The 26,432-nt window shown below is 47.3% G+C and overlaps 1 protein-coding gene across 1 annotated transcript; it reads left to right on the top strand.

Moving 5' to 3' along the window:
- Positions 1-357: 357 nt before the first annotated feature.
- On the top strand, positions 358-23,450 carry Rab12 (RAB12, member RAS oncogene family). The gene is made up of 6 exons (XM_031368636.1): positions 358-672; positions 12,946-13,006; positions 18,849-18,987; positions 19,968-20,057; positions 20,689-20,793; positions 22,133-23,450. Exons 1-6 carry the CDS (start codon positions 450-452, stop codon positions 22,244-22,246), a joined length of 732 nt encoding a protein of 243 aa, XP_031224496.1. The 5' UTR covers positions 358-449; the 3' UTR covers positions 22,247-23,450.
- The last annotated feature ends 2,982 nt before the right edge of the window (positions 23,451-26,432 follow it).

Below are 26,432 nucleotides of genomic sequence, written 5' to 3'. Positions count from 1 at the left end.
TGCCCCCGGCACCCAAACACCCTAAGTTCTGGACCTCACAGGCTATGCACTTTGAGACACCTTCCCGGGACGGGTTGCTAAAAAGAAGTATGCGGTTCTTGGAAACTGTGCACGGTGAGGGTAAACCACGAGTGAAAGCGGGCGGAGTGGGGAGGGCCAAGGGGACTGGGGTGACCGAGAGCGACCCACACGCTCGTACACCCCACGGAGCGGAGCGCACGTCTCGGTCCTCCGGCCGACAGGGGGCGCGCTCCGGTCCCGCATCGCGCCGCGCCTGCGCTTCCTGCCCCTCCCGGTCCGGGATGCTGCTGCCGCTGCTGCGGAGAAGCTGCTTCCCTTCCTCGACTCCCGGCGGCGGCGGCGGCGGCGGCGGCGGCGCGGAGCGGGCGGAGGGTGCGCGGGGGCCCGGGGCGCGCGGACGGCGGCCCGAGCGCGAGCCGTATGCGTGCATGGATCCCGGCGCCGCGCTGCACCGGCGGCCCGCGGGCGGCGGCCTGGGCGCGGTCTCCCCGGCGCTGTCGGGCGGCCAGGCCCGCCGGAGGAAGCAGCCCCCCAGGCCGGCCGACTTCAAGCTGCAGGTCATCATCATCGGCTCCCGCGGCGTGGGCAAGACCAGCCTGATGGAGCGCTTCACCGACGACACGTTCTGCGAGGCCTGCAAGTCCACCGTGGGTACGCCGGGCCTGTGGCGGGTGGGCCCGGTCCCCGTCCCCGTCCCCGTCCCCGTGGGAGCTCTGACCCTCTGCCGGGGCCACGCCGAGCCGTCCCACGGGTGCCCGCGCACTCCCGCCGTGGGCACATCTGGCATCCGAGCCGCGCACAGCCTGAGTCCCCGTGGAAGCCCAACCCTCTCCCGGGGCCAGAGCGAGTTTTTCCGTGGCTTTTCCGCGGGTGTCCGACCACCTAGAGCCGGGACATTCCCTCCCGGAGCCTTCTCCGGTCAGGAGGTCCGGGTGATGCATCCGCGGAAACTCCCGGTCCGTTACTCCAGCTCGCCCAGGAAAAACGGCTTTGTGAGCCGAAAGTAGAGCCGAAGGCCACCCACCGGCGCAGTGCCCCGGGGTCATTCACCATCCTAAGCGGGACCGGACCTCGCAGCTTTACGGGCTGGAGGGATGGACCAGGGTTTGCTTTCTCATTTTCCGTCTATTTTCGTGGTTTACTGAAAAGAAGTTTACTGCAGAGACCGTTCGCGCTAAAGCTACCCTTAAGGTTTCTTTCTTGTTGTGTGCACAAATGTAGGGCAAAGGGATTTCAGTTGTGTTTATCCTTGACCTCAAATAACCCGGTGGATAGGCAACGGGAGGACGATTCCCCGGCGCCTACCCGAGGTCGGTGAAGTACCGGGAAATCCATAGGCAACGCTCTGGTTACCTTCCCCGGGATCTGGATTTGAAACTGCAAGGGAATGTTTTTAGTGACGTTGGATTGACAGGGCTTGACATAGAGGTTTGTCGGGGTTTTGGGAAAACAGTTGTGCCCATGGAAAAGCTGCCCAAAAAACCCTCATTTGGAGTGGCTTATAGAAGAAACGGGGTAAGCAGGAGGACTGGACAAAGTCAAAACAACTAGCGCTCGCCTTGAATCCCAGCCTCTGTCGGGAGAGGCAGGAGGATCTCCAAGTCTGAGGCCAGTCTGCTCTATACAGTGAGTTCCAGGACAGCCAGGGCTATTTAGAGAGACCCTGTCTCAAAACAAACAAAATCTGAGCTTGGAGGTTTGAAAAGCTAAATACTAATACACATATTTTCCCTGGTAACCATTGATGGTTCCTGTTTTGAGATGAGAATTCTGTAGAGAGCTTTAGGGACTCTCTTTAGATCGTAATTGGTAAGTTGTCTGGTAACAAAACTACCACGGTTCTAAGTACTTACAAGAAAATTAAACCTCCAATTTTCACACTTGACTTAAATTTCCTTTTTGAGTACGCCCCTAATGCCCCCCCACTTTTTTTAACAGACCATTTTGGAAATATTTATGCTCCTTCTACCCTGTTTGTTTTTTTAAATGATTGTCTTGGGACATGTTATTAGAAACCAGGAACGTAATTATACATGCTGCAAATATCCAATTTGGATCATAAGAGTATACAGGGAGTTATTAACCAGGAAATGAGGCGTATATTGTTTTGTTTGTTTCTGACATAAGTGCAATAGGCTCGAATGCAGTTGAGAATTGCCACTCGTTTATGGCCTCACACTTACATATGCAAAAATGAAAGGTGAATGGTTATATTTAATGCGGAAGGGAAGTCGGACAATAGGGTGAGGTGATGGGGGTGGGGAGAGCTGTTCTCAGGACAGCACACCCACATTCTAGGAAGGTTTCCTAGGGCACATAGAAGTGGATGCTTGGAGACCTGGCCTGTCCTCCTGAGAAAGATGGTCCTCCCCTGTGAGCTTTTTCCCTTGTTGGCAAAGTGAGACTAGCCTGGGACATCATGGAATTACATAGATTATCTGGAAATGAGTGGAAACAGGCCTCCTTACACACATAATTATATGTACATGTATACGGGTGTCTCCCCACACTGAAGGTGGTCGAATCTTTTACTTGAATGTTTTTATTTACTTCATATGCAGCCTAAAGTAATTAATTTCAGTAAGTGTTTCTTGTTGTGGGGAGTTCAAGGAAGATGGTAACCGTAGCTTAATGAAAGCTGGAGCACACCAAATGCTAACAGGTGCCTCTTCAGCCCCTGCCTCTGAGTTGAGGTTTTTTTCCTAGCAAGCCTGTGGTTTGTTGAGCACCTGCTGTGTGTTGGTTGTTGTGCTGCCTGTGGGGTAATGTGGAAGCCTAGCGTGGGCTGGGCTCAGTGTGCAAGTGGTGCCAGCAGGAGCCAGATTACAGCGCTCAAGGGGGAGCACAGGCAGTGAAGAGCACTTAGCGCACAAGCCTCCTGGCTGGGGCCGAGGGCTTCTTAGAGGATTCCTTCCCACTGAACCCTGTGGAACCAAGTTCATTCCTTACGTTCCTTTAGAAAACGCTGTTTAAATATGAACCTGGGTGTGATCTAACCTCGTAGCCTCCACTTGAGCGGAGCTGTAGGTCTTGCTGTGTGGCCTGTTTTCTAGTCCCTTCTCATTCTAATACAAAGAGCCCCACAAAGAGGAGTGTCTCCCCTGATGTTTTCCTTACTGGGTCAAGGCTGCTTCTGGAAGACACCGCAGTCCCTGAGCATGTGTACACCAAGATGAGTCACATGGCACCTGTCATTCAGAGGCTAGAAGGGGGCTCCTGGAAGACACCTTTGGCAGGGAGTCAGACACCTGTGGACCTTGTGTAACAGGAAATGGTGGAGCTCCTTAGGGACATGTGGAGGTGGATGAATGTAAAGTTTGAATCAGTGAGACAATGATATTTTTACTGTTATGATTAATAACAGGGCATATTGAGTTCAAGACACAGAGCATTCACAAGGATGTGAAAAGCTACAGTGTTTCAATTATTTAATGGAAATTATTGTGATTTTTTTTCAAATAGATTTGTATTTACAGAATTGAATTAGTCTGAGACAACTGGAATAATCAGTCGGCACTGGTTATTAATAATTAGTAAAGAGGCAGCTTTATGAAGATAGAAAGGTAGAAGAAGAGCGCTTGTTTGCTACAGATGTCGGCACCCAGCTGAGCTGAAGCTCACAGGCTTCAGCTTTCCTAGGTTTTCTGGTTTCTTCTTTGCCTAGTCTAGTGGTTCCTAAGCTTCCTGGTGCTGCAGCCCTTTAAGACAGTTCCTCATGTTGTGGTGACCCCCAGCCATTAAAGTATTTTTGTTGCTACTTCATAACTGTGATCTTACTACTGTTATGAATCATAGTGTAAATATATGATATGCAAGATCTCTGATATTCAGGACGACCCCTGTGAAAGGGTCATTTAACCCTCAAGTGTTCTTGACCCACAGGTTGAGAATCAGTGGGTAGACAAGGACTGACATTCTGATGCGCTTTCCTTCCCTGGATACCTGTGTTATTATAAACATGCTTTACGTGCTGTGACTCCATAGGTATGTATGTGTGAGTTCATGTGGTCACTTTCCGGGTGGAAGACACAGAAGCTGTGCTGAATTCCTGATCTGTCTTCCTTGCACAGGATCCCCTTAATTTAGTATAAATAACTTTTTAAAAAGGTATAGTTCAGGGCTGGAGAGTTGGCTCAGTGGTTAAGAGCACTTGTTCTTGCAAAGGACTCAGGTTCAGTTTTCAATACCCGCGTGCAAGCTCGCCACTTCCTCAGACACCAGGCATACATGTGGTGCACAGACGTGAATGCAAGCAAAATGCACATTAAAAATAATTAAGCTGGGCAGTGGTGGCGCATGCCTTTAATTCCAGTACTTGAAGCAGAGGCAGGCTGATATCTGAATTCGAGGCCAGCCTGGTCTACAGAGTGAGTTCTAGGACAGCCAGGGCTATACAGAGAAACCCTGTCTCAAAAAAAAAAAAAAAAAAAAAAAAAAATCCTACATCAGCAGCTGAGGGGGTTGGGGGAAGAGAGGGAGAGAGAGGGGATGAATGAGACTGAAGAACTAGAGAAGGTCAGATAGCAGATTTAAAGCGCTTTGAATTTCCCTCTGAGGACCTCTGACCTCTGCAGCAATCCTTCCCAGCCCTGCCTTTGAAAAGGAAGCACCCCAGAGGACAAGTACTTCAGAGAAGCGCTGCTGAGCTATGGTCCGCAGCCTGGCCTCAGAAGACAGCTCAGTACTTAAAGAGGCGATGCTAGCCACAGTCTGCCCATAAAATCAAACAGGTGAATGACTAAGTCCCTGCAGGCAAAACACCCATGCACATAAAACAAAACAGAGAGAGAGAACTAGGGGAAAAGTCCAGAATTCCCTTCCCAAACATGGAAGAACAGCACAGCCTTCCGAGTGACCCCACTCCCCTGCCAGAGTATGTGCCATGACAACTCAGGGAGAAGGTGAGAGGAACTGCAGCTTGGATCACGGGCCCAGGGAGTAGTACGCTGTGATTGGGTCGCCGGCCAGGGAGTAGTACGCTGTGATTGGGTCACCAGCCCAGGGAGTAGTACGCTGTGATTGGGTGTATTTGAGGGGGTTAGTGTAAGCCCATGTTGTGACACCTGGTTATCTTTCTACCTACCTGAACGCTGTCTTTCAGAGAAAGGCTATAGATTTTGGAGTCAGTTGTGTAGGGAAAATAAAAAGCCTGGTTAGACCTGGCCCAGAACTTCCCCTTTACTTCTTTCTGCTTCTCAGACTGAAGAGGGGAAGTTTTATTATACCTCTGTTTGTTATGGGGTCAGAGTAGAGATGGTCCCTGTTCCAGCCTGTAGAGTTAGCCAGAAGCAGTCTGGTGGAGGCCGGGGAACTGGCTGGAGACGAGGCCAGGCTCCTTTGAAATGATAGGTGAGATGTTCTACTGCCTAGGCATCAGGTAAGCTGTTCCAAAAAGCCTTGGCTTGAGCTGGGAAAGAAAACGTGGCTTTGTACAGTAGTCACCAAGCAGGTATTTTTGACGGGTTCTGTGTATCTATATCATACCATTCTGGGAGCCATTTAAATAGGGCACAAAGTTAACACCTGGCTTATCCCTTCAGAGGGGATATGTGTCACCAAGAAAGTGGCAATCCAGTGTAAGAAAGCGGTGAGAGTTGTTGGTTTCATCAGAGGGAAGAAACTGGCAATTTCCGTGTTTTCTTTCTGTTGTGTAGCTTTGATATTGGAAAAACACTTGGAAAACAAAACGACATGCAAACTAGCTACCCTAATTGAGTGTGGTTATGTTGTTATTTAGTCCTGGAAAGCCAGGAAGCAAGAATACAGACTAACAGGAGCGGTGTATGTGTGGCTGAAAGGTCTCCCCGCCCATGCTCCTCAATCTGGCTCGACAGGCTGCTGCTGTCTTAGGAGCCCTTGTGCTCCTAAGTTTACCAAAAGTAAAACAAGCTCCAGTGGACCTCTGGCGGTGGGCGTGGGGAGCCTTCCTGTCCCTAGCCCTTCTTGATGGAGAAGCCTCTGAACCCTGCCAGGACCCCATATGTCACTGTCCCCTGTCATGCTTTTGTAGAATAAGAAATTAGTTCTCTCCTCTTGTTAACTAAAATAAAATTGGAAGCCAACAATCTTCTTCTTCTTCTTCTTTTTTTTTTTTAATTTTTACTCAAAAAGAGAAGCTCTTGTCATTCCTTCAGCCACCCTGGCCTTTCTCTGTGCTGGAGAAGTTGGTAGGTAGCAAGCTAGACGTCAGTTCAGGCTCTTCTGTATATCCAATGCTTCTTAAAGCAGACTGCTCCCCTCAGGTCCTTCATACCAGAGAGAGGGTTGGGAGAGGCCGGACATGATGGTGTGCGCCTTTAATCTCAGCACTCGTGAGGCAGAGACAGACCAATCTATGTGAGTTCGAAGCCAGCTTGGTCTACAAAGTGAGTACCAGGACAGCCAGAGCTACAGAGAGAAACCCTGTCTTGAAAAGAGGTGGGGGAAGAGGGGGAGAGAGGGAGGGAGGGGAAGGGAGAGAGAGAGAGAGAGAGAGAGAGAGAGAGAGAGAGAGAGAGAGAGAGAGAGAGAAGAAAGGAAGGGTGAGTTGAGGGAACCTTCTCTCCCTGGTTCACGATACAGGAATAAATGTGGTACCATGTCTTAGGTACCTGGCCCACAAAGGTAATATATCATTCTGTTTTCCATATAAATATTATACATGCAGAAACTAGCAGGAAATCTATATCCTTTAAATACACACATGGTATATTCGGTAGGGTAAGAAATACCAAGTGTCAGGCCCAGTCCTGGTGTAGTCAGACCGCCTCACAGTGCCTGCACTGAGCCGCAGTAAAGCTGGTTGAGCAACTGGCTTTTCCCGGCTGTTTCCCACTGTAAATGTCTTCTTCCTCTCTGGAGTAAGAACTGGCGTGGTCTGTGACACCCACTGGTGTCAGGTTTCACTTACTTGTGCATAATAAAGTTCACTAGGGGGATACACAGCAATGAAATAACACACAGTAGCTCTTAGAGTAGAACCTGGAATACAGCAAACACCAGAACAGTCAGTTCTTGATCCTTAAACAAAGTGGGAGAAGCACCATTTTCTGAGATTCTTCTTGTATACTTCCAAGACAACAGAACTCCCTCCAGAAGGTGTGGGCACTTAGCGATCCCAGCCTTCCCTGCCCTGTGCTGTGTCACTGTGGCTGTGTGCTCCTGTGTGTTCTCCTCATGCATGTGCCTGTGTCCTTTGTTTTTTTTATTGGGGGGTGGGAGATGAGGGGAGTCCCAGGGTAGTCTGCATTTGTCAAGGCCAGAATGAAAGGGAAGGCAGGGCAGGGCTGCAGATAGTGCTGTCCAAAGCCCAGAGAGCTCCTATGATGAAACAAGGTCCGTCTGCACTCCCACCCTTTTAAAGATTTATGTTATGTGTGTAGGTGTTTTGCCTGCAAGTATGTCTCTGCAGCACACATATGCAGTACCCTCAGAGGCCAGAAAAAGTTGACAGGTCCCCTTGAAGTGTAGTTGCAAATGGTTGCAAATTACCATGTAGATGCTGGGAACCAAACCTGGATCCTCTTTGAGAGGAGCCAGTGCTCTTAAACCACTGAGCCATCTGTCTTGCCCTCCCTCATCCCGGTTTTGCTCTTTAATGGTGTCTTTCTCAGAAGTGATCACAAGATTTCATAATTAGAATATTATTTTTAGTTTTATTGAATCCTCACAGTAACACAGCTTAGGGAAGAAAAGTCAGCCAGATCCATGAGGTTTCACACATAAGATAGCTTCTGGGGTTGATACAGTGTTACTGCGCAGCTCTGGAGGCAGCTAGCCGCACACCCTTGCTTGGCTCATGGGCCATGCAGCTTGAGCAGGAGACACATTCCCTTTAACAATAGTAGAGCTGTCTGTCACACACTTAGTACCTCCTACCCAATGTTAGCTTTGCCTCTATGATCTTGACACATCTTTCAGTCTCTCACCGTCAATGCAGGGATATATAATGTCCAAAGTGGCTGGCATCTTTTGTCTAAGTACTATGCCATAGCTATAGTGTCACAACCATTTTACATGGAGACCTGTGTCAGAGCCCGGGACTCCGGAGCTGTGTTAATGTTGGGTAAAGTCTAGCGTGGTCTGGGACAAACTACAGGTCTTGGGTTGGCAGATAAGCAGGGTAATCTACTGGATGGGAAAGGGGGAGGCTGCCGGTTATCAAAGACTAGGCCCCAGTGTTCTTTCTTCTTTAGACAGAAAAGGAATGTGAAGAAAGAGGAGTCTGTGTATTTCTGCTGTTTTCATTTTGTAACTTCTTAGGGCCCAGCAAAAGAAACAATGTTTTGGAAATGTTTTTCTTTCTGGCCTTCATAGGCACTAATTCTTGCTATGAAAGACCACCCAGAAGGAAGCAAAGCGAGGCTTGCATCTCATGACATGATATGGTGATAACAGGCCATTTACAGAATACAACACATAACCTACTCACCCATCTGATCTTATGACAAACTTGTGTTGGGCACACAAGTGTGAACTTGAATCAAGATTCTACTGTTGTGTAAGCATGTGGTCCGTCAATTATCCCTCCTGTCTCTGATCGGATGTCACCTGCAGGATGACATGGCAGTGCCCACCTGATTGGGCTGTGGTGAGCACAAGATGCCTTGGGTGTGAGGCACTAAATATGACAGATATAACTGTCATTGCTGCTAAAACGTGAAGGTTGAGCCCGAGCCGCAGTACCTCAGAGACTGCACGTTGGCATTGTTGATAGGGAACCTAACCCTCTAAGCTGAGTCCGTCCTGCAAGCATTGCACAACTATTTTCAGAAGATTTCTAAACAACCAGAAGCTTAAATGTGGGTCCCTGTTGCCAGAGTAATCTACTCAGGGGCTAGCCACTCCATGGAAGTGATGACTAAGTAATGTGTTACCATAGTGATCAGTGGGCTGAATGTGCACAGTCTCGTCAAGCTGCCTGTCCTTTACACAGTTATATAGGAAGTAAAAGGTGTCTGCTCCCACACACACACAGTGGTGCACAGGTGCTCATATCTGCGGCTTCCAGTTTACATGTCTCCTTTGTCTCTTTAAAAACAAACTGGTCAGTCCTAGATATTCCTAGTTTTTCCTAAATTAGTCAGCATTTCTCCTTGAATGCACAGCATTTAATGAAGAAGAGAGGCCAACTGTGAGTCTAGGCAGGAATCCAAGGATGATGGGTCGTTGGGAATACACAGCCTATGGGTTAGGCCAGCAAAGAAAGATGCTGTAAGGGCCAGAAGAGGACCAGGAACTGGTGTAGGAGCGGGATAGATGTGGTCAGGGAAGGTTCCTTGGGAAATTTAGGATTTAAAAGGTTTCTGGGCAGACAAGAAGGTTCTCTAAGAGTACGTGGCAGGGGAAAGCACTTTATTGCCAAGTGCATGGTGTGTTAATGTGGGTCAGTGTGACCCAGCCTTGGGGGCAGGGACTGTCCCCATTAACCGGAAGGGTAGTGAGGAATGTCGCTTGCCTGTTAATCAAAAAGCTTCGGAGAGACTGTTTTCAACAGGGTGACAGTCTCTCCGTCCCTTGAGGATGTAGTTCTCCTGCCTCTGCTGACTGTCCCTAAAGCTCCTGTGTGCAGCTGATGGTTTGCTGTGCCTCATTAAGGACTATTTCCATCTCTGCGGCACACAGATGCTGCAGATACCCAACATGAAGTCATTTTATACTTGAGAGGTGAGGTTTCTAGACACGTCCGGTAGTATACTTGTATTAATACAAAGGTGTATGTCCAAGCCATAGATTGGATTAAGTTTCCAGTCATTACAAGCTACTTGGAGCTGTTGTTAGATACAGTGCAGACTGTTTTACTTAAAGGGGACAGTTCTATTTATTTATTTTTGGTTTTTCAAGGCAGGGTTTCTTTGTATTTTCTTTTTTTGTTTGTTTGTTTTTGTTTGTTTGGTTGGTTGGTTGGTTGGTTGGTTGGTTGGTTGGTTGGTTGGTTGGTTGGTTGGTTTTTCGAGACAGGGTTTCTCTGTATATCCCTGGCTGTCCTGGAACTCACTCTGTAGACCAGGCTGGCCTCGAACTCAGAGATCCACCTGCCTCTGCCTCCCAAGTGCTGGGATTAAAGGCGTGCGCCGCCACCACCCGGCTTCTTTGTATTTTCTTTGACTGTCCTATAACTCGCTCTGTACCCAGGCTGGCCTCTAACTCATAGAGATCTACCTACCTCTTCTTCCCCACTGTTGGGGCAAAGTGTGCGCCACCGCCGCCTGACTCTTATTCATTCACTCATTCATCCATTCATCCATGCACTTATTGTTTATTTAGTTATTTTGAAGAGGGATAGTTTTAATGAGCTGTTAGCATTTATAGACTTGGGTTTGTTTGGGGTTTTTTAGATGTATTTATTTTAGGCCATGAGTGGTTTTGCCTGCAGCACATATGTGCGCCGTGTGCACACAGCTCCTGCCGGGGTCAGAAGAGGGCATGAGCTCTCCTGGAACTAGAGTTACAGGAAGTTGTGAGCTGCCATGTGTGTGCTGGGAACTGAACCTGGGTCCTCCTCTTTGAGAGCAACAGCAGCTCTTAGTCAAGTTTTGGCCCTGACTCATACACTAAGAGATTTAGCTACTTAACTGCATTTAGCATTAGCCACTGGCTGCATAGAGTCCCCTTTGCCAGGACGTTCCTGTTGAGGTTACAGTGTGGTTGTGGTTGTGGTTACTCCGTGTGCACACTCCGTTCTTCTCAGTGGTTGAGCAGAGCCCTCATTCTGTTCTGTATTCGATACCCAGGCTCATTTCCTGATTCTGAGTGTTAATGCCTGATCCTTTTATTTTCATTCATTAAGCTTCGTGTTAGAGAAATGATCCTCGTACAAGGGCTGCTAAAACAGACAGTTTTCAAGCTAGTTGAGGAGGAGTGGAGAGCATGGGACGCGTGCAGGCCCAGCATGACGTAGCAGAGAAAACTGCGTCCGTCCTCAGGACACAGACGGCCTGCACTGGCCTCGTGAAGGGTGCTGTCAGTCAACTGGAAGCTCACAGGAGAGAGAATGTCACTGGCCAGTTCTCATCAGTAAAAGAACAAATTTACAAATGCTACATCTCCCTTAACTCAGATTCTGAAAACAGAGTCATCTGAAGTGGGGGAAATGTGAAATCCAAGAGGCTGCCAGTGCAGCTGTGTGTGCGGGCTGCCTTGGAGACCGATGACCAGCCCCTTGCTATCCACACTGTACAGAAAATGAATTCCTGCAAATTGTCCTCTGACCTCCACTCTCACACACCACACACACAATAAATAACAAATAAGTAATTTTTTTAAAAGATGTATTTACTTATATGAGTACACTGTCTTCATGAACACCTGTATAGGGCATTAGATCACATTATAGATGGTTGTGAGCCACCATGCAGTTGCTGGGAATTGAACTCAGGACCTCTGGAAGAGCAGTCACGTGCTCTTAACGTCTGAGCCTTCTCTCTAACCTGAAATGTAATTTTTAAAAAGTGAGATAAAGCAGTCATGGCACCTTGAATTTGATCTGTAATTCACATCACACACTTTTAAGTTGCTATTGTAAAGACAGTGGCTTGTCACCAAAATGTGCCTTTAAATAGTCAGAGCAACAGTGTGGTCATACCTCTAAGGTGTGGCTTTAAGGAGCTGCTACCTGGAGTGAGTCATTTAGGAGTCTCAGACCTGCTCCCCAGTCCACAGCTATGCCTTAAGAGCCAGTAGACTGAGAAGCAGTCAGCTGGAGAACTAAAAGTGGGGTTGTGTTAATCAGCTTTGCCAATCTGGTGAAAGGAACTATGAATTGAGATGTGCCAGGTGTGATGGTGCATACCTTTTGTCCCAGCGGGGAGGGTCTGTAAGTTCAAGGCCAGCCTGGTGTGCAGAGTGAGTTCCAGGGAAGCCAGGGCTGTAAAGAGGGATCCTGATTCAAACAAAACACAAACAACAAACATTTAAGAAGAAGAAGAACTGAAATACAAGAGGCCTGTCTCCTTTGTTCTACTGTGGCATTTTATATTTACGGAACTCCTGTGTCATGTATCTAGGGACTGCCCACCAGCTCAGTCTTATAAGCACGTCTTGTGTTGCTAATTTTAAAGCCAGTCACACGTCTCTCTGTTCATCTCAGATCATCATCTGACCACTGCTGCCTCAGGTCCCAAAATGGATGACCAGAGGACAACAGAGTCACGGCAGGCTGTGCCCCATCTACACATTCTGCTGCCTGGGATAGTCCATCTAGGCCCTGGCAGGCAGCTGGGGGGTAAACCCAGAAGGGAAGTGTTTCCAGTGCTTGTAGTCAGCTAGCATCTCATCTCTCTACTTGCAAATACAGAGTTTTTAAAAAATTGTGGTTTGAGATATTTTTTCTATAAAATATATCAGATGAGATGCACAAATGAAATGGGGATTTTTTTGAAATTTATTTGAAGCTTACTGATCTTACTTTGAGAATAAAAAAATGTATGTGGTGGTTTGGTTGCAGTGTTAAAAATGAATAAAAATTAAAACTGAATATGCTAATCAAATGAGTAGATTCTTATAACAGTTTTTTCCTCTGTAATATACTGAGTCATACACATACTTACCAACACTCATGAGGGCTAATGATTTTAATATATTAGTAACTTCTGCAATCAAACAAGGCTGTTTGAAATCAGGAGTCATAAATTAGATGCTAAGATAAACCAGGGGTGGGCTTCTAGGCTGTGTATAGAGCTCAAGAAAGCCCTGGAGCTGCAGGCCTCCACACACAGAGGCCAGAGCACCCTGGTCCCTCTCACTTCAGAATTTTTGGATTAAAAAAAAAAAAATTCTATTCTTTTCGTTTTCTGAGTGGCACACATTAGAAGGACTCTTCGATATACTGTGTCTGTGTCTCTACTGCTTTACTTGTATTCATTTGCTTTCTCTACACCCAAGAAGGGCTCTTTGATACACTGTGTCTTTATTGCTTTGTTTCATAAGCTTTTGTTTTCTCTACAGGTGTTGACTTTAAAATCAAGACTGTAGAACTAAGAGGGAAGAAGATTAGATTACAGATCTGGTAAGTGGCAGTGTGTCCCCAGTATATTTAGCAGCCCACACGCTTGACCACTAAGACGAACCCCCTCACCTGCCCCTTTCCCTTCACGCCCTTTAAAATAAGAAGAAGAGCACTTCCTGGGAGCCGCTCCTCCCTTCACACTTCATTTGCACATGGGATGTTGTGTTACTGTCCTGAGAGCTGCGTGAGCCTCTCTGCCTGTGTTTTCCCATCATTGACATGTCTCCAAACTCCATCATTGAATGGTTGCTTCATCGTTTGCTTTGCATTCGGCATGCAGCACAGTGCTAGACCTCTTTGCTTGGCAGGTACAAGGCCCTGGCTTCCATCCCAGCACTGCTGGGGGGCGGGGGAGGGAGGGAGGCGAGTCTTTGTGTTTTTTAAATGACTACATGGTCTTCAAAAGAGCATGCTCATAACCATATTATATTGTCAGGTGAGGGAAATACATCACCTACACAAGAGCTCAGGGGCCCTTGTTCTGGTGTGCTATGGACATAGTGTGGCAAACATGCCCTTTCTTGCTGGCTTGTGGGTGCTGTGTAACTAGGGCCTCTTCTGAGTACCCCATCCGATGAGAGAAGACCCTCAGTCCAGCGTTGGAACAAGAGGCCAGGCCAGCTGTGTTCTAACTGTAGTCAATGCTTAGATCTTCCTCTTCCCTATTAACAACCCACAGTAACAGCTAGAAGCACCCGGCCGATGTTACTGGCCAGCTCTGTGGAAGAAAGGGCGGGGTCTGGCCCATGTGCTTTAGCGGTAGTCTGCTCAGCTGTTTAGAGAATGCATTGTGGTTCTCAAGACACTGGTGCAACACACTGAGCTTACTAACTCCTCTTGGCAGGTCGCCCTCAGCTCTGACTGTCTGTCCACCGTCTGTGTGTGTTTGCTTTCATCTGCGTTAATCGCTGCCGCACCTGTGGCATCACCGGTCATCTAACGCTTGAGTGTTAGTGGCATGTCTCCATCCTTCATCCATGTCCTTGTCTGGGGCACAGCTGCAGCCAAGCCAGCCTTGCTCGACTGGCGTCCTGAGGTAATCACTTTCATTTGGTCATCTGCAACTGTGTAACCCACATAAGGGCTTCTGGGGTTTTATGGTTTTTGTTTCTAACAGCGTTGCCTAGATACTTAGATAATAAAATACTACCAACACTAGTCCACAAACAAGGTAACAATCTTTTTTTTGTGTTTTTTGGTTTTTTGTTTTGTTTTGTTTTGTTTGTCTTTTTTTCGAGACAGGGTTTCTCTGTGTAGCCCTGGCTGTCCTGGAACTTACTCTGTAGACCAGGCTGGCCTCGAACTCAGAAATCCACCTGTCTCTGCCTCCCAAGTGCTGGGATTAAAGGGTAGCAATCTTTGTATAGTTAGATAACAAAACATTAACATTAGTCCACAGACAAGCTAACAGTCTGCGTAGTTGTTGCTGCTCCTCAGATTGTCTGTCATGGGCTGGAGAGAGAGAACGCTTAGCAGTTAAGTCCACTGGCTGCTCTTCCAAAGGACCTAGGTTTGATTCCCAGAACCCACAGGGTAGCTTACAACTGTATATAACTCCAGGGATCCAACACCCTCCTCTGACCTCCATGGCCCTAAGCACATACTTAGTACATACATATACATGCAGGAAAAACACCCATATCCATAACATTGTAATCTCTGACACAAGCTGCTGTTTCTCACCAGAAGCTCCTTAAGGACAGCGTTTGAAGGGTTCAGGACATGTCCACCTCTGTGACTAGTGTCTATGGCTGCTGTTCTCTGTCCTGAGCAGGGTAATGGGCTAATATTAGAATGTGTGACAGCTGGTTTGACTGGGTAACTGGCAGACTCTGTCCTGGGGCTACAGAGATGTCTTGACAGTTAAGAGCAGCTAGGCTCTGATGAGGGACTGGAGTTTGGTTGCCAACACCTACACCGCATAGCTCATTCACAGCTGCCAGTAGTTCCAGCTCTAGAACATGTGACACGCTCTGGCCTCTGAGGGCACTCTCACAATATACATAATTAGAATAAGGTTGCTTTTTTTTTTTTTCTTTTAAAGCTATATCAGAATGTTCAAATTCCTTTTGTTGGTTATGTCTGACCTCTCTTACAATGGCTTTGGGTCTGATCAGTTCTTGGCTTCCCTTATGGAAGCCTGGTCCATAAATCTGGTTGTGTGTATTCAGCCACATGGGGTTCTCAGACCGCATTCTCATAGATGTGAAAGCAGTCCCCAGAACTGCCCTCTGCCCTCTTGACCTCCTGTAAATGTCTGCGGCTGTGGACAGTCACTGGGGAAGGGTGTGACTGTGGTCTGGGTTTAGTGAAAAGCTAATGGCACACCTGTGTTGGGTTATTCCTGTGTTGGCTTAAGAATCTCCAACTTCCTGTCAAAAAGTACCTAACAGGAGCGACTGCAGAAGGCTCTGTTCTGGCTCACGGTTTATGGTGCAGACTTCTCAGTGGAAAGGACACGTGACAGAAGCCAGGGGCTGCTTCCTCCCGTCTCAGCAGCCCCGGAAACAGAATGAGAATGTTGGTGCTCAGCGTCCACCTTCTGCTTGTTCTTGGCTTTACTCAGGCTGAGCGCCCAGCCGCGTCACTTGTTCAGTGCTGAGCACCCAGCCGTGTCACTTGTTCAGTGCTGAGCGCCCAGCCCTGTCACTTGTTCAGTCCTGGGCTTACTGCTAGCTAATCCTTACTCAGGCTGAGCGCCCAGCACTTGTTCAGTGCTGGGCTGACTTACTGTTAGCTAATCCTCTCTGCAGACCTTCCCTTACAGGAGGCTGTGGAACTCACCAGTGCCCTGAGTGCTGTTTAACTAACAGTCCATTGCAACCTCTTTTTCCTGAAGGGATTTTCAGAGTGAATCTTATTTCTATAATACACCAGCTATCTGATTAATCATGCCATACTCAAAAGACTTTCTCCTGAAATATTTTATTTAAAAGATAAAAAATGAGCCAGAGGACTAGCCCAGTGATAGAAATCATTTTTTCCTCATTTTGCTTGTTCTGAGAGCACTGGTGTCAGGCTCCTCCTTTATTATCTCTTTAGTAAAAGCACAGATCGGATACTCTCATCCGAAATCCTTGAAACCACTAGTGTTTGGGATTTGTAAAATATTTTCATAGGTACAGCGAAAATGACTTGGATGTGGGCCCAAGTCTAAACATGAACCTCAGAGATAGTCTCATGTACTATCTCTAGTGTGCCTCTGTCTTTTGGTCACATGTAGAATGTCTGATGTGTGACAGTGGCGTACTGGCACTCGGAAAGGTCTTGGGACGTTTGGACTTTTAGATTTCGGGAACTCGGCATCTGCTGTTTGTTGTGCAGAGTCCAGGGCGGTCCCCAGTCTGTTGTTGTGGTGCGTTTGTGTGTTGTCTGTGCTGCCGTCCTGTCACCAGCTGGAGCACCATCTCGGGATGGGGGGACCGTGCTATTCGTAGGACAGTTTCACCTCCCCAGTTACCATAGAGGAACTGTAAATGACTGCGATTCTTCTTGATTATTCGTCTTTGTGGTCATGCTAATGAAAATACTGTACTGAAGAGTCCTACACGTTTAGAATCCCCAAGCTTCAGCTGTCTGTCATGGTTTAACGTTACATATTGTCAAGACCACCTTTTTAATTCCTCGATTGTGTTTAAAGCACCATTTTTCCCAGTACTTAAGTATTTCTACTCTGTGTGTCACTAAAATAAAATGGGCCAAGTAGTATGTAGTTTCTTGAATTTTGTGTATACATACATATTAAAAACGTGTGTGGCCTGGCAGTGGTGGCACACGCCTTTAAGCCCAGCACTTGGGAGGCAGAGGCAGGTGGATTTCTGAGTTCGAGGCCAGCCTGGTCTACAGAGTAAGTTCCAAGACAGCCAGGGCTGTGCAGAAAAACCCTGTCTTGAAAAAAAAAAGTGTGTGAACTGTGTGTGTGTGTGTGTGTGTGTGTGTGTGTATACATAAGGGCAGATGCTTGTGCAGTTCAGCAGAAGGTGTCTGATCCCTGGAGCTGTGGTTGTAGGCAGTTGTGAACCACCTGATATGAGTATTGGGAACCAAACATGGGCCATCTGTAAGAACAGTATGCGTTCTTCACTGCTGAGCCATCTCTCAAGTTACTGTGATGAAATAGACCTGAAGCCTTTGAACTGTGTCTCGTGCCTTGAGACAACATAGGATTGGCAGGTTGGGCGGCAGTCCACATCATTCTATCCATGGACCCAGTCATCATCACTGTAGGGGGAGTTTTGTCTCAACTGGCATTAAGATGCCTCATTTTCCCTTAGCTCTCTGCTTCGAAGAAGTGGAGCTGGCACCACTTACATGAATGTATTAGAGGGCAAATACGAATCTTTGAACTTGGCTGGAAAGATGGCTCAGAAGTTACAGATGAACAACACTACTGTTGTTGTTGTTGTTGTTGTTGTTGTTGTTGTTGTTGTTGTTGTTGTGAGAAAGGGTCTCATATGCCCTGGAACTCCCTCTGTAGACCAGGCTGGCCTCATACTGAGAGATCCAGCTACCCCTGCCTTCCGAGTTCTTGGATTGAAGGCATTTGTCACTGTGCCCAGCTGTTACTTCTCTTCCAGAGGACACGCAGTCTAGTTCCTTTCAACAAGGTGGAGGCACACAGACCTATAACTCTACCTGCATGGGGTCTGAAGCCTGTGGCCACTCAGGCACCATATTCAGGTCCACAGGCAGACAGGGTACACATGCATGCACATAATTAGAAATAAATCTTTTTAAATATTCTATTACCAAACTGGAAAAATGGAATTTCAGGAATTTTCCAGCTTGTACCAGAAGCAAAGACAGAAATGAGAATAACATCCCATGACAGCAAAACCCAAATTTCCAGCAGTGAGATTTTTAATCATTGCAATGAAAACCCCTCTTCCCGGAGGTGAGAAGAGAGAGAGAGCGAGGGAATGGATTTTCTGCATCTTCCCAGCATCACTCCGTTGTCAGCAGCTGATTCTCTTATTACCATCTAGTGACTTTCTCCTGGGTCCTTTGTGGAGAAGAGAGAGCCAGCTCTGCAGTTAAGATCACATTGCTCTTGCAAAGGAACAAGGTTGGGCTCCTAGAACCCACATGGTGGCTGTCAACCATCCCTGACTCCAGTTCCAAGGGACCGGAGGCCTTCTTTTGACCTCCACAGGTACCAGGCACATGCAGGGTACATGTACACACATGCACCAAAACACTCAAGCAGATTAAACAAGCAGATACTTAAAAAGTTAAATAAAGTGGCTCTGTACTGTTGTGCAGTAGGTAGTTAGCTAATAGCCCGTTGAATGGAATCAACGCTTCTCTTCCCCCGCTGCTCGGCCATGTGTGGTTGACACAGTCTAGTGTATAGTAACTTTGAGGAGTAGAAAATAACCTGCATGTTTGGGGCGTGCAGAATAGTCATTCTAAGGACTGTCTTTCCTGCGCAAGCATTGAGAGTCAGGCACCACCAGCAGGTCAGAGCTTCGACGAGGAGTGGGAACTGAGGATGTTTGTAAGTGCTGCATCTCCTGTCATTTTGAAGACATCCATGACCCCAAGTTTTAATGTCCTGACGTTTTGTGGCTTTCTGATGGAGCGTGGTAGGCCAGAAAGGTTGTTGATCTTAGTGGGTAATCTGTCTCCCCTAATTTGTGCAAATTTAGTTGTTAATCCATACACAGATACACTGTGTGCCTCCTAATGGTGTAAATGAGCCCGACCTTTTCCTCGTCTACCTGTAAGGCTCAGAGGAGAGCATCCCCGAATCCTGTCCCTGGTGCAGGGCAAAGGTTTGCAATAGAATGTGGAGTTGGCTCCCTTGGAGGTCTGAGAACTGATTTTTACCGCTGTTTCCTAGGGATACAGCAGGGCAAGAGCGGTTTAACAGCATTACCTCAGCCTATTACAGAAGTGCCAAGGGGATTATACTCGTGTATGACATCACCAAGAAGGAGTCGTTCGATGACTTGCCAAAGTGGATGAAGATGATCGATAAGGTAAGCATCACATTTCCCGCTGTGGCCTTCAGCCTAGGCGCCTCTCACTAAGCCGTACTGCAGCCTCACTACAGATGGAGCCCTGGTGGGATAGATTACCCAGCATGCAACAAGAGCCAGCTTTCATTCCCGTCCCGCGGACTGCCTGGTTTAAAGCCCATCCTCACTCCTGCTCTGTCTGCTGCTTCCTCAGGGAAGGTTGTGTGGACACTCTGTGTAGTTCAGGTGCCCATGGATGGTCAGGGGTCTACTCAGCCTCAGCATGCTGGATGCCTCTTAGGTCCTCATATTGAACAAGAGATTGCCTTCGGCTGAGTGTTGAGTTCTTACTCAATTGTGTTATCTTCATGGTAATGTGAACTGTGTTTTCCTCTAGGAAAACGTTAAGAAGGCAGCAGCTGGAAGTGAGGTGTGACTTTGTTTATACAGTTGACCACAGTTTCAGAGGTTTTGTCCCCAATCCCTTTATGTTACAAGCACACACAAGACAGGATGTGTAAAACTGACTTCAGACCTGACTATGTTCATATGTCTTACAGCTGCTGGGAAAGGTTCCCCTCTGGTTTTACAAGTTGTCAGTGTGTATCTTCCCCGTGTGTTAGGGTGTAAGTAGGAGGGCCAGGTGTAGCAGCACGCGCCTTTAATTTCAGCACTCAGGAAGCAGAGGTGGGCAGATCTCCGAGAATGTGGAACAAGCTTGGTCTACAAGACAAGGTCTAAGCCAGGCAGGGAGAATCTTAGCAACCAAAAAGAATGGAGCAGAGACGGACCTTGCCTCCACTGCTCTGCAGAGAGGGTGGCTACGAATGGTCATTCTTGACACCCCTGAGAAGGTGCTTTCTAAAACCCTGAGAGCCCTGTCCACCCCCAGGAGATGCTCAGGGACAGTGGGAGAGAAGGAACAATAGGTAACGGGTGACAAGTCCTGAGTTTGCATTGTCTGTCGGTGTATGATATCTTTAAAAAAAAAAATCCCACAGTATGCTTCAGAAGATGCTGAGCTTCTCCTGGTCGGAAATAAGCTGGACTGTGAAACAGACAGAGAAATCTCCAGGCAGCAAGGAGAGAAGGTGCGTGAATGTGGGCTCTCCCAGACAGCACCCCGTGCTCTGTGGCGCCCCGCACTCCTCTGCAGCACCCCGCACTCTGCAGCGTGCCCTCTCATAGCTCCCTCACATGCTGCCGAAGGACAGCGGGTGCTGAGCAGTAATTGCCCAGGCACACCCTTCCCATTATTCACTCTCCGTTTTCTTCTTTGGGTTCATTTTGAAGCAGGGGGCAAAAGCACATTAATATAGACTGTATTATTATATAAGTTAGCATTTTATACAGAACAAGTGTTCAGGATTGGAAGATTTGCTTTCATGATTTTTTTTCTCTCCTGCCTTGGCTTTTGCTACGGAGACAATCCTGGACATGCAGTGATACATTTTAAGTGTCAGATGCATTGTACATTTAGACTCGTACACACGTAATGGGATTTAAAGGTCTCTAGAGATCTGTTCTATACATTGCTGTTTACTCCCAGGAATTTACCATCCCTATGAACCTGACATTTGAGCATAAATGAGACTTTTCAGACCCTGAGTCCCCACCCCAACCCTTAGTAAACCACAGTCTGTGGTCCTGTCAGAGGCCCAGCCTGGCACACCCACACCTGTGCGGGTGGCGCCTCAGGGTTAAACAGGCACATCTTCTCAGTTTGCACAGCAAATAACCGGGATGCGGTTCTGCGAGGCCAGCGCCAAGGACAATTTCAACGTGGATGAGATCTTTCTGAAACTCGTTGATGATATTCTGAAAAAGGTAAAAAAAAAACAAAAAACAAAACAAACAAAAAAAAAATGGGTGGCTAGATGGACAGACGGACAGACAGACGGACGGACGTGCCTGCTCAGCTAGCTACATGGTGGCTGTTGCTCATGCATGGGCTTGTGGAGTCCTTAGGGTTGATAGATGAACGTTCTGTGGTAACTTAGACTGTGAGAAGCTGGAGTGTGGCTCAGTGGTAGAGCATTTGCGCTTCCTGAGGCCCTGGATTCCTGCACAGTACCGTGTACGTAGATAGACTGGGGCTGAGAGTGTAGTGCCATGAACAGTCGCAAGCTCTGGCTTCTGTCTCCAGCACTATCGGTGAGTAAAATCATGTTTATTTTACGCTTCTTTTCTTTTCTTTTCTTTTCCCTTCTGTCCCACAAGAACTAAGTTTAGTATGGAGACCTAGAGCAGTGCGCAGTCCTCCTGACTTAGAGAACAGCCACTGTCACTCGCTTCCCTCAGGCCCCTCTCTCCAGAGAGAGACCTTTGCAGAGGATGCTGGGCAACCTGACTAAACAGCCACAGTCTCTTTGGACGTCTTCTAGCCACTAGTTAATGTTCACCAGAAAGGTGATTTTAGGAACCCTGAAACCACTTGAAATCAATAGACCACTTACAGTGTAAAACCGCTGCAGCGTGTGACACTTAGTGACAGCTGTGGATGTTCATTACAGACACAGTTGGGTTTTTTTCCAGGTATTTTTCCTCAGAGTTTCATTAAATCTGGCAGTGTAGAACCTTCAGTACAGAGGGCTGACTGTTAAGCACTATCCGAATATGTCACTAAGGCCCCAGGAGGACCAACCCATAGACCCTCACAGGTGTGACACGATTCCTGAAGCTTCTAATGAACTGTTTCTATGTCCCAGCAGAAGTCGCTCCTTCCTTAGACAGTGGACCACGTTTCCACTGAGTAACATTTTGAACTTTCATTATAGTAGATTCCGTGCAAGGAAATGGTGATTTCTGTCATGTTACTAGGAACCAAGCCTCAGGGCTTTTCACACATCCTGGGCAAACACTTCTCACCAAGCTGCTTCCCAGACTCTTCCAAAGAGCCTTAGAAACAATTCTTCCAAGGCTGAAGAGATGGCTCAGTGGTTAACAACACTGGCTGCTCTTCCAGAGGACCCAGGTTCGATTCCCAGTACCCACCCAGCATTTCAGTACCATCTGTAACTTCAGCTCCCAGGGCTCCAACACCCCGTTGTGGCTTGCTTGGGTAATGGGCGTGTGGCGTGCAGACCACACACCCGTACCCACGAGGTGAAAGCTTTACAGTGCTTGCCACACTGAGGGATGCCTGTGCTCTCTGCTTGCCCTTCAGATGCCTCTTGATGTGTTGAGAAGCGAGTTGTCCAATAGCATCCTTTCTCTACAACCAGAGCCTGAGATCCCACCAGAGCTGCCTCCACCCAGACCACACGTCCGATGCTGTTGATTTGATACTTTGGAGATGGTGCAAGCAATTCCTCGAAGGGGAAAACGTTCTGTTCTGCACTACAATCACGTGACAGTTTCCTCTCGCACTTTGTAACCCAAGTCAGCTATACACTAACTTGTAAATATGCAAATATGCAATCCTGGGTAAGGTCGGGTTCTAGAAGTTACACACTTCCCTTCAGATTCTATTTCCTCATTGCCCCGGTGTCTAGTGTACGCACACTGGGAGACGTAGTACTTCTAATATGAAGAATGGGAGAGGAGAAAGATGTAATATTTCTCAAGTACTATAAAGGTCCTTGTTAATCACACTACAAGGCAGACGCTCCGAGAGAAGAGAAGACCTGGTGCTTCGCTTGCTGTTTCAACGGAAATCTACAAAACTGAAGACTTTTTGAAAAGGAAGACATGACAACCGCCTTTTCTTTATTTACAGGGCTTTCTCCACATAGCATCTCGAGGTTTGGAGTGTATCTGCCCCAAAGCAAAGCTCCTTTCATGACCACCAGTGAGATTACATGTGGGCTATGTAGTAAGAGGATTTTCCTGGATTGGGGACTGCAATGGTCTTGGTCCTGTGGCTGCAGAATCCTGGGTTTCCCATTGGCCGTGACCTGCTTTTAAGAATGATAAGGTTCAACAGAGAAAGAACTGAAGGGCTGGAATCGTAGCTCAGTATTTGAGCATCTGTCCAGCATACCCAGGCTCTGGGTTCTATCCCTGTCATCACAAGGAAAGGGAAGAAAAGAGAAAGAAAGAAAAAAGAAGCATTTTTGAAACCATAGAAATGATTTTAAAGTCACACTGCTATCCTACACAAATCCTGTTTAAAGGGATTGTAAGAGTTACATTTTAGTATATCAAAGAATACACATGCATTTGCTTAAACATTCTGTATCTTTGTAATGATAAACTCCCCTTGACCGTGAAGCTTATTCCTATTAAGCCTAGACTGTGTGTTCTTTAAGTTTTCTTGTTTCTTTTTTTTTTTTCCTTGAGGGCTTTTTTCCCCCTGGTCTGATAAGGAATTTGTGACCTCTATCTTTGGTATATCTTTTATTAAACTGTATTGTTTTGTTTAGTCAAGGTAAATAAGTATGTATTTGAATAACTTGGCGTGTCCTGAGTGTTGTGATATGAGAAGCATCCTGGTCTTTCTACACTAATGAAGTGCAAATAAAATTTTGTATTTATGAATGGCAGTTGAATTTGCCGTATGTTTGTACAGTTATAAATTATACATACCAATCTTTTTCACGAACTCCACATCTAAATCTTTTGAGTGTTTTTTGGTAAGAAAAGCATGATGTGTTCTGTGGGAAACACTCGGGCAGCGTCTAGAACGCTCAGTGTGGATCTCCCATACAAGCCTGCGACTCAGTGTCTAAGCCCGTGTGCAGTCAGGAAGCAGGTATCAGAGAAACTTTTCCAGCAGTGCCCAGGGCACCAGTCTTCACAGAAAGTTGGGAAAACCCAGATGGCTGTCAACTAAACAGTGGGGAAGCAGACGTGATTCAGAAACAGTGGATTCAGGAGGCAGCGGCAGAAAGACCACAAGATCAGGGCCAGCATGGTCTGCCTAGCGCATCCCGCACCAACCATAGCCGCACCACAAGACCTTGTCTAGTAACCCTCCCAAAATGTTTTTTAAACCAACATCAGCCCACTGTATGCTGCTGTGCAATGGTGGGGTGTAAAAACCCTAACGTCATCGCCCTAAGTAAAATGAGCCAGTTATGGAATGACGACTATATAATTCCACTCTGTAAGGTAGAGTCCTGAAATTCATAGACGGGCCCATGATTATTGGCTGGGTGAAGAGGGCGGGGCTTAAAGCCAAGGTGTAATGGGTGGGGAGGATCCTGGGGAAGAGAGAGGAGTTTAGAGCCAGGTTGTGGTAGTGGAGTGTTGGTGAAAAGGATGCTGGGGAAGGGGGCGGGGCTGAGAGCCAGGTTGTGATGGGTGGAGAGGATCCTGGGGAAGAGGGAGGAGTTAAGAGCCAGGTTGTGATAGTGGAGTGTTGGTGGGAAGGATGCTGGGGAAGAGGGCGGGGCTGAGAGCCAGGATGTAATGCATGGAGTGTTGGAGAAGATAAAAGGCTGTGGAGATGGATGTTAGGATGGTGTCACTCAAAGAATGTGCCTAAAGATATTGAGCTCCTGCACCAAATATGGTGTGGACTCGTCGGTATATAGAGTCCTGAAAGGACTTTTGCAAGTGTACCATAGTCTATGGTTGGTCACCTCCAGACCCACTCTGGTCTTGCTCATACTGGGTCTGTGATGAAGCCAGACTTGCCGAGCTCTGCCTCTTCCTGATGACACCTGATGAGAAACGCAAGGAACTTGAGAAGGGGAAGGAAGGGACTTGGTTGCCATGTTGGGTCTCATGATGGAACTCTCTCCCTGTGGGACCCCAGCTTCAGTGTGTGAGCAGCTGGGCTCCTTTCCTCCTGCCAGGCCATCCGACACACACTATCTCCTCCTCAGCAGTCTCTGACTATCCCGACCTCCTAAGAGCCCCATCTTGCAGGGATCCTTGGGGCTCCCTCTTCCTAGGGCCACCAACCTGGACTGACTACTTCCAGGTGTGCGATGTTTAAATGTCAGTGGGCACCAGGTATGGCGCGCGCAGCAGTAGGTAAATCCTACAGTCAGGAAGCAGAGGCGTACAGAAGGTGCCTGAGTTACGAGGCCCTGAAAAAGCCAACGGTTGGACAAATCTCAGTGATCAAGAGTGTGCTGCTCTTGCAAAGGACCCGACTTTGGTTCCTATCACCTGCCTCAAGCAGTCCACAGGTGCCTGGAATCCCCAATTCCAGGGTCTCCTAGACTTTCTGATCTCTGAAGGTATCTCTGTATTGATCAGGTTCTCACAGGTACACACATATGATACATACAACTCACACAGGCATACACATAAATAAGAACAGTCTTTGTGTGCTTTGCCAGTGTGTGTATCTGCCCTCTGAGGCAGAGGCACAAAGGATGGGGACCCCATAGGACTGGAGTTACAGACAGTTGTGAGCTGCTGCATGGACGCTGGGATTGAACCTATGTCCTCTGGAAAAACATCCAGTGCTCTTAACCACTGAGCCATCCCTCTATCCCTGAGAAATAAAATTTAAAAACAAAACCCAAGGTTCAATGAGATCGTTCAGCTGGTAAAAGTACTTGCCACACAAGCCTAACCACCTAATTTTGATCCCTAAAACACACATAAAGGTAAGAGAGAGAGAAGCCACTGCAGAAAGCTGTCCTCTGGCCTCCACACTACCCAGGGGTACAAGCCATACACACACCTAAAATCAAAACAAAAGTCTTAGAGGGGCAAGACACAAAAGTTCCTAAACCTTGCAAGTTTTCTTTATTTAAAGTTGGTGCAGCAGGTGCAGGTAACACATGCTTTTAACCCCAACACTCGTGAGACAGACAGGTGGATCTCTGAATTCAAAGTCAGCCTGGTCTATAGTGTGAGTCCCAGGACAGTCAGGGCTACACAGAGAAACTCTGTCTCAGGAAAAGAAAAAAAAAAAAAAAAAAGCTGGTGTTAAGTCCAAACACAGTTCCCAGATCAACAACTAAGCATTAAAACGCTTATTTCACTGTATCCTAGGGCATATTGCACCAAAAGAGAAATACATGATGTTACCCAGGCAGGCCAGCGATGAGTCTGGTCTCCGTGTCTATCTCAAGCCTTCTAAGGCAGCAAGAGCTTAGCTTGTATTGATATAGACATATTAGTAAAGCTTACACTTCTGCCCTGGCTTCTCAGGTCTTTAAGGATCTTAACCCTACAACACCCATTAGCTCAGAACACTAAAAAAAAACAGACTAAGGTCCGAGCCCAGCTCACGGCCCAGTACACATGCTCATTTCCTGATTTTGACCATTGCACCTCTTTCTCCGCTTACCTGTTTTCCTGCTCCAGAGGAGGACAAGATTTGTTGGCCTGTGTCCACCTGCCACCCCTGGCCGATCTCATTTTATTCAGATAAGATGTCACCACAAGAGGAGGTAGGAATGAGCATGCAGCACCTCTACTGCGGCTCTTTTTTTTTCCAGTCTCCTGTTGATCTAAAGTTACTTTTAGGTTTTATTTGAACGTTGTAGCACCGCGAGCAGCAACTGACTACTGTTTGCTGGTCCCTGGGCCTGTTACACAGAGCTCACAGATACATCTCC

This window comes from Mastomys coucha, unplaced genomic scaffold (genome assembly GCF_008632895.1).
Source record: "Mastomys coucha isolate ucsf_1 unplaced genomic scaffold, UCSF_Mcou_1 pScaffold14, whole genome shotgun sequence".
Lineage (NCBI taxonomy): Eukaryota > Metazoa > Chordata > Mammalia > Rodentia > Muridae > Mastomys > Mastomys coucha.
The sequence above is the reverse complement of the archived record's forward strand: the minus strand, read 5'-3'. Positions and strand labels throughout refer to the sequence as shown.

What these genes read in the sequence shown, in the direction of transcription:
- Rab12 (XM_031368636.1), top strand. Translation starts at nt 450, where the DNA reads ATGGATCCCGGCGCCGCGCTGCACCGGCGGCCCGCGGGCGGCGGCCTG. An exon ending in GGCCTGCAAGTCCACCGTGG is followed by an intron (nt 673 to 12,945) that starts GTACGCCGGGCC and finishes TTTTCTCTACAG; the next exon opens with GTGTTGACTTTAAAATCAAG. An exon ending in GGATGAAGATGATCGATAAG is followed by an intron (nt 18,988 to 19,967) that starts GTAAGCATCACA and finishes AAAATCCCACAG; the next exon opens with TATGCTTCAGAAGATGCTGA.